This window comes from Pleurodeles waltl, chromosome 7 (assembly GCF_031143425.1).
Source record: "Pleurodeles waltl isolate 20211129_DDA chromosome 7, aPleWal1.hap1.20221129, whole genome shotgun sequence".
NCBI classification, from domain to species: Eukaryota; Metazoa; Chordata; class Amphibia; order Caudata; family Salamandridae; genus Pleurodeles; species Pleurodeles waltl.
In genome coordinates this window covers 51,259,709-51,267,959 of record NC_090446.1, presented here as the reverse complement: position 1 = coordinate 51,267,959, position 8,251 = coordinate 51,259,709, and the positions used below count along the sequence as shown (strand labels likewise).

Here is an 8,251-nt window from a genome sequence, read left to right as displayed (position 1 = left end):
AGACAGTTAGGCACCACACAGGGAACATATACATGCACACCTATGAGCACTGGGGCCCTGTGTGACAGGGTCCCAGTGACACATACATATAGGCCACAAACCTATGAGCACTGGGGTCCTGACCAGCAGGATCCCAGTGACACATAACAAACATACTGAAACCATAGTGTTTTCACTATGAGCACTGAGGCCTGGCTATCAGGATCCCAGTGAGACAGTGAAAACAGTGACAAACACCCTGACATACACTCACAAACAGGCCAAAAGTGGGGGTAACAAGGCTAGAAAGAGGCTACCTTCTCACAGTACCGCCATGGACAGGCCGGCGGTCGAGGACTCATAATCCCCAGGGCAGCGGTGCTTGCACCGCTGCCCTGGGGATTATGACCGCCAGGCGGAATCCTGGTGGGAAAATGGAGGGGCCGGCGGTATGGCCCTGACAATTCCGCCATGGTCATAATTGCTGGCGGAACACCGCCAGCCTGTTGGCGGTGTTACAGCCAACATACCGCCGGCCGCCAGGGTCGTAATGACCCCCTTAGTGTTTTCTTACACTCCCAGTGACCCTCTACACCCTACACTAGGCTTGGGGTCCATTCAAGGTTCGCCCTCCGCTTTTGGAGTATATGGTTTTTGTTGCCCCTAGGCTTATTGTCTCCTATTGCATTCTATTGTGTTCTACAGTGTTTCCCCTACTTTTCTAAGTGTTTTAATTACCTGATTTTGGTCTGTGTGTATATTGTGTGTATTTAACTTACCCCCTAAGGGAGTATATCCTCTGAGATATTTTTGGCACATTGTCAGTAAAATAAAGTACCTTTATTTTTAGTAACTCTGAGTATTGTGATTCTTATGATATATTGCTATATGATATACGTGGTATAGTAGGAGCTTTGCATGTCTCCTAGTTAAGCTTATGCTGCTCTGCGATAGCTACCTCTATCAGCCTAAACTGCTAGAACACTACTAATCTACTAATAAGGGATAACTGGACCTGGCACAGGGTGTAAGTACCACAAGGTACCCACTATAAGCCAGGCCAGCCTCCTACACTCCCCCGTCCCTATCCGTGTATGCAGCAGCGTGTTCTTCAAACCCCAGCAAGTCACACCTGCTGTCACCACCATCACTAGGGTAACCCAGGAAGCCATTATTGGAATTCACTGTAAAAGCTTTACAACACGTTACAGACTGGCAAAGCAAAAAAATCTGACTAGGGTTAGCGTACTCAGGTTGGGTACAGGCAGCAGAGGGCTCTGATTGGCCACGTTCTCCATTTACTTCCGGTGTTAGGAGCTGCAATTGGTCGCTAAAATGTGTTAATATGAAGAGCAGCAGTTGTAGGTTTTTGAAAAAAACGTAGGCGACCTGCTGGGAAGGAGCGGTCTGGAAACAGTAAATATGAAATCAGACCTATTGATGTCTTAATAGTAATCAGGAAGAGCTGCAAAATCTTTCATAAATGCCCCTCTAAAATACGACCATTGCGCAAAGGATTGGTGTGTTTATCTGTTTAATTCAACCGCTTTTAAACTTTGCGAAACAGGCTCAGGCGTGAGAACCTACTACCACAATCTTTGTGTAATTGCTAAATAAAGGTCACAAGTTCGATGGCTGATAGGGAGCATTTAGCTTTTCATCCTTCCAATGTCGGCGTTTAGCCCTCCTCAAACGCACCGGCCAACTACTGAAAACAGAGGAGGCTCCATGTTTTCTTTTTATTTCCTACCAGCATGATCTCGCTGGGCAGTAATCGAGCGATTTTCATGACTACCACTTTAATTGTATAGTTCATGCAAGCGCTCGCTCGTTTTTTTTTGTTATTATTGATTGATAATTTCCCCGTCCCTATCACCACCCCTGATCGCCCCTCCCCTTCTTTAAAGGTGGTAAAGTTCTGCAGGGAGATGGATCTTAGGAGTTTACAACGCTAATAGGTCTAACTCGGGCAAATGCGAGACCTGTTGCATTGTAAATGCTTGTTTTTAATATTTATTTGTAAGTTCCTCCCGTCCCCACACCTGCTCGCCCCTCCCCTTCTTTAAAGATAGTAAATGTTCTGCAGGGAGAGGGACCTTTGTAGTTTACAATGCTAATAGCTCTAACTCGAGCAAATGCCAGACCCGTTGCATTGCAAATGCTTGTTTTTATTATTTATTTGTAAGTTTCTCCCATCCCCACACCTGCTCGCCCCTCCCCTTCTTTAAAGGTAGTAAAGTTCTGCAGGGAGAGGGGCCTCAGGAGTTTACAACACTTTCTAACTCGAGCAAATGCGAAACGCACTGCATTGTAAATGTCACGTAACTGGCAGTGGAGGAAACTACAGGGCTGTTCACATTTTCAACCAATGAGAGATAGCGGCTGCCAGGGAACCCGAGCCTGCGCTGCCTCCATTGGAAGATACATTTCTCTTCTAGGCGCTGGGTGGAGAGCCGCTGTGTAATGTGTAAGGGACCCTCTCACCATGGAGCAGAGAGAAGACACCGCCGGGCGGAGAAGAGACCCCATGGAACTTGGAGGAGACCTCGTGAAACAGGAGGAGACGACTGAGGCCGCCGAGCGCCTCTTCGAAGCACTAGAAGCCCTCTTGGGGTCAGCGCAGGAGGCTGTCCGGGGGGCTGTAGAAGCGGTTGTCCAGCGGCTCTTGGAAAGCAACGCAGGACTATCAGAGAGTGAGAAAGTGCGTCTCCTGACATCTTACCTTACAACCTCGGGTCAGGGGGAGACGTCTGCGGCCGTCCAGAGCCTCTTGACGCGGCTTCACGAGTTTGTGAGCGAAGCGCTATCGTCCGTCCGGAGATTGCGCGCTACAGTCCCTGAAGAGGGAATAAACCCCGAGGACCAGGAGAAGTGTGAGAGCGTCGAGGGCCTCTTGAGAGACCTTTCAGAGCTCTCGACGAGAGGACAGGAGGCCCTGGGAGATTACTCACTAACCCTGGTGCAGAGAGGAGACAGCACGGGCCAGGGGGGCCCCGCAGAGACCGTGCAGCGCCTCTTGACGGGAGTTACAGGGGTCCTGACAGCAGCAGAACAATGTGTCCTGACACCCGGCGCCGCGGGGTGCACGTCCGAGGACTCCCCGCTCTGCACAGAACTAGCAGGGTTTGTGACGAGAGCACAAGACGCTGTCCTGACATTTCACGGTGAAACTGTGGACGAGAGAAAGCTCCCCGAGGCCGCCCGGAGCCTCTTGGAGAGCTTTGCGGACCTCTTGAAGGGAGCGGCGTCCACAGTGAGATGCTACAGTGTAAAGGAGGAGCGGGGGGGAGACCCCTGGGGTTGGGACCACATGTCTGTGACCGGAGAGTCTCTCCTAGTGGAGACCGAGCCCCCCGACCCCGAGAGAAGGGACCAGGAGCCCGTCCCTGAATACCAGACGTCTATCAAGCCTCTCCTAGGGGACCCCGAGAGAAGGGACCAGGCGTCCGTCCTCCAGCGTCTCCTATCGGGATCCGACCCCCCAGAATACCAGACGTCTATCAAGTCTCCCCTGGCGGACCCGGATATGTGGGACCAGGAGCCCGTCCTCCACCCTCTCCTATCAGGATGCGACCCCCCTGAATACCAGACGTCTATCAAGCCTCTCCTAGGGGACGCCGAGGCCCCTGTGTTAAAGAAAGAAGAGCGAGCTTCGTTGTGTGAGTACCACCCACCCTATACCCCCCCCCCCTACAGAATGGTGCGCTCCGTGGGGGCTGTGGGGATCGCCCATCGCCTGCTGGTTTTCTTGGGGGGCTCCGGAGCTGCCTGTAGGTGGGGCTGGGGCGAGTGCAGTGACACAGGACACTCAGTGGGTGCGGTCAATGGGAGTGAGTTACAGGCAGCGCTGCACATGTGCCGACACCAGCCCTCAGTGCACCGAGTGAGTGCAGTGACACAGGACAGTCAGTGGGTGCGGTCACTGGGAGTGAGTTACAGGCAGCGTTGCACATGTGCCGACACCAGCCCGCAGTGCACCGAGTGAGTGCAGTGACACAGGACAGTCAGTGGGTGCAGTCACTGGAAGTGAGTTACAGGCAGCGCTGCACATGTGCCGACACCAGCCCTCAGTGCACCAAGTGAGTGCAGTGACACAGGACAGTCAGTGGGTGCAGTCACTGGAAGTGAGTTACAGGCAGGGCTGCACATGTGCCGACACCAGCCTGCAGTGCACCGAGTGAGTGCAGTGACACAGGACAGTCACTGGGAGTTACAGGCAGCGCTGTACATGAGCCGACACCAGCCCTCAGTGCACTAAGGTTGTGTAGTGACACAGGACAGTGGGTGCGGTCACTGGGAGTTACAGGCAGCATTGCACATGTGCCAAAACCAGCCCATAGTGCACCGAGTGCAGTGACACAGGACTGTCAGTGGATGCGGTCACTGGGAGTTACAGGCAGCGCTGCGCATGTGCCGAAACTAGCCCGTAGTGCACAGAGTGAGTGCAGTGGCACAGGACTGTCAGTCGGTGCAGTCAGCGGTCACTGGGAGTTACAGGCAGCGATGCACATGTGCCGACACCAGCCCGCAGTGCACAGAATGCAGTGACCCAGGACAGTCAGTGGGAGTTACAGGCAGCACTGCACATGTGCTGACACCAGCCCGCAGTGCACCGAGTGACACCATCCCGCAGTGCACCGAGTGCAGTGACACAGGACAGTCAAGAGGGGCGGTCAGTGGTCACTGGGAGTTACAGGCAGCGATGCACATGTGCCGACACCAGCCTGCAGTGCACCGAGAGAGTGCAGTGACACAGGACAGTCAGTGGGTGTGGTCACTGGGAGTTACAGGCAGCGCTGCACATGTGCCGACACCAGCCCGCAGTGCACCGAGTGAGTGCAGTGACACAGGACAGTTTACATGTAGCGCTGCATATGTGCCGACACCAGCCTGCAGTGCACCGAGAGAGTGCAGTGACACAGGACAGTCAGTGGGTGCGGTCACTGGGAGTTACAGGCAGCGCTGCACATATGCCGACACCAGCCCGCAGTGCACTGAGTGAGTGCAGTGACACAGGACAGTCAGGGAGTGCGGTCAGTGGGAGTTACAGGCAGCGCTGCGCATGTGCCGACACCAGCCCACAGAGTGACTGCAGTGAGACGGGACAGTCAGTGGGTGCGGTCACTGGGAGTGAGTTACAGGCAGAGTGAGTGCAGTGACACAGGTCAGTCAGTGGGTGCAGTCAGCAGTCCCTGGGAGTGAGTTACAGGTAGATGTGCACATGTGCCGACACCAGCCTGCAGTGCACCGAGTGAGTGCAGTGACACAGGACAGTCAGTAGGTGTGCTCATGGGAGTTACAGGCAGCGCTGCACATGTGCTGACACCAGCCCGCAGTGCACCGAGTGAGTGCAGTGACACGGGACAGTCAGTGGGTGCGGTCACTGGGAGTGAGTTACAGGCAGCGATGCACATGTGCTGACACCAGCGTGCAGTGCACTGAGTGAGTGCAGTGACACGGGACAGTCAGTGGGTGCAGTCCTGGGAGTGAGTTACAAGCTGCGCTGCACATGTGCCGACACTAGCCCTTAGTGCACCGAGTGACACCAGTCCACATTGCACCGAGTGAGCGCAGTGAGCCCGTACTTCTCTGGAAGGAGGATTTTACACTGTAGCTCCGTCACAAAATTTTACAATTTTAATATTATCAGTCACTGACCACTCGTTTCATGTAGGATAAACCTATTTCAACTATAACAATTTGATAGACACTAAACGACGGTAGTGGATAAATGATCAATATTTGTGCACACGTAAAATAAATGGAGTAATTTGCATTATAACTTTAAATGCGTGAACTCGTCTCACGTGAAACTTGCACATTATAATTAAGATAATTTTCAGTTATGGATTATTGGCCATATATAGTGCCCAGTTAAATGGTCACCCTAAATTTAGCCCCAAAACCTCAAGAGTAGAAGAAAAGAACAGAGCACGAGGACATGTGTCCCGATCGATAAAGTTATACGCAAAGGAAGTTAAATGTCTCAGAAATGTCGTTCTTTTTTTTTTTTTTTGCTTCAAACACATCAACACATAATTTGAGGTCTTTTGTTTGTGTTGTGGAAGGTGTACCCAGGACCATAACATAAAGGTATTTACGACACACAGCACGACAGACACATAACCATTTGCTAACAATATTCAGACGTTGCCACTGCTTTACCCAGATGCACATGTTGTTTCTTTTCTAGCCCACGGGCCTGTCTGCGTGAACAGAGCGCGGGGAGGACGGGTCACGTACCTGGCGCTCGCAGCCGTTCTGGTCCTTGTATAGCAGGTCTCCTGGTGGGCACCCGAGGTGAGTTGCTGTCTCTTTAGTTCAGGTGTTTGGGCGCTAAAAGGCACCCTTCCTTCATGGAGGACGCGCGACACCTAGCGGCCATCGCTGACCTCTTTTACTTTATAAAATTACGTGTTTAACCCCTTCGCTGCCAGGCCTTTTCCCCCTCCTGTGCCAGGCTTTTTTTTTGGCTATTTGGGGCAGTTCGCACTTAGGCCCTCATAACTTTTTGTCCACATAGGCTAGCCAAGCCAAATTTGTGTCCTTTTTTTTCCAACATCCTAGGGATTCTAGAGGTACCCAGACTTTGTGGGTTCCCCCGAAGGAGGCTAAGAAATTAGCCAAAATACAGTGAAAATTCAGTTTTTTAAAAACATTTTTTTAAAAAGTGGCTGCAGAAGAAGGCTTGTTTTTTTTCCCTGAAAATGGCATCAACAAAGGGTTTGCGGTGCTAAAATCACCAGCTTCCCAGCTTTCAGGAACAGGCAGACTTGAATCAGAAAACCCAATTTTTCAACACAAATTTGGCATTTTACTGGGACATACCCCATTTTTACAATTTGTTGTGCTTTCAGCCTCCTTCCAGTCAGTGACAGAAATGGGCATGAAAGCAATGCTGGATCCCAGAAACCTAAACATTTCTGAAAAGTAGACAAAATTCTGAATTCAGCAAGGGGTCATTTGTGTAGATCCTACAAGGGTTTCCTACAGAAAATACCAACTGAAAAAGAAAAATATTGAAATTGAGGTGAAAAAAACATACATTTTTCTCTACGTTTTACTCTGCAACTTTTTCCTGCAATGTCAGATTTTCGAAAGCAATATACCGTTACGTCTGCTGGACTCCTCTGGTTGCAAGGATATATAGGGCTTGTAGGTTCATCAAGAACCCTAGGTACCCAGAGCCAATAAATGAGCTGCACCTGCAGTGCGTTTTCATTCTATACCAGGTATACAGCAATTAATTTGCTGAAATATGGAGAGTGAAAAATAGCTATCAAGAAAACCTTTCTATTTCCAAAATGGGCACAAGATAAGATTTTGAGGAGCAGTGGTTATTTGCACATCTCTGAATTCCGGGGTGACCATATTAGCATGTGAATTACAGGCCATTTCTCAAATAGATGTCGTTTTTACCCGCTCTCTTATATTTGGAAGGAGAAAATGTAGAGAAAGACAAGGGTCAATAACACTTGTTTTGCTACAAATTTCCTTCCACCCAGCATTCCCCCAAGTCTCCAGATAAAAATGATACCTCACTTGTGTGGGGAGGCTTAGCGCCCGCGACAGGAACCGCCCAAAACGTAACATGGACACATCACATTTTTTTAAAGAAAACAGAGTTGCTTTTTGCGAAGTGCCTACCTGTAGATTTTGGCCTCTAGCTCAGCCGGCACCTAGGGAAACCTACCAAACCTGTGCATTTTTTAAAACTAGAGACCTAGGGGAATCCAAGATGGGTTGACTTGTGGGGCTGTGACCAGGTTCTGTTACCAGAATCCTTTGCAAACCTCAAAATTTGGCTAAAAAAACAAGTTTTCCACTCATTTCGGTGACAGAAAAGTTGTGGAATCTGAGAGGAGCCACAAATTTTCCTTCCACCCAGCGTTCCCCCAAGTCTCCCGATAAAAATGGTTTCTCACTTGTGTGGGTAGGCCTAGCGCCCACGAAAGGAAATGGCCCAAAACACAACGTGGACACATTCAAATTTTTTCATAGAAAATAGTGCCTACCTGTGGATTTTGGGCTCTAGCTCAGCCGGCACCTGGGGAAACCTAGCAAACCAGCGCATTTTTGAAAACTAGAAACTCAGGGGAATCCAAGATGGGGTGACTCGTGGGGCTCTGGCCAGGTTCTGGTACCCTGAATCCTTTGCAAACATCAAAATGTGGCCAACAAAACACATTTTCCTCTCATTTCGATGACAGAAAGTTGTGGAATCTGAGAGGAGCCACACATTTCCTTCCACCCAGCGTTCCCCCAAGTCTCT

At 50.5% G+C, this 8,251-nt stretch overlaps 1 protein-coding gene across 1 annotated transcript in view; it reads left to right on the top strand.

Annotated features, from left to right (window-relative positions):
* The first annotated feature begins 2,464 nt into the window (after positions 1-2,464).
* Positions 2,465-8,251, top strand: part of LOC138246796 (uncharacterized) — a 55,951-nt gene continuing 50,164 nt past the window's right edge. The window contains exons 1-2 of the mRNA XM_069201558.1: positions 2,465-3,960; positions 6,173-6,279. Coding sequence (XP_069057659.1) covers positions 2,465-3,960; positions 6,173-6,279 — 1,603 coding nt within the window. The remainder of the gene's footprint in view (positions 3,961-6,172; positions 6,280-8,251) is intronic.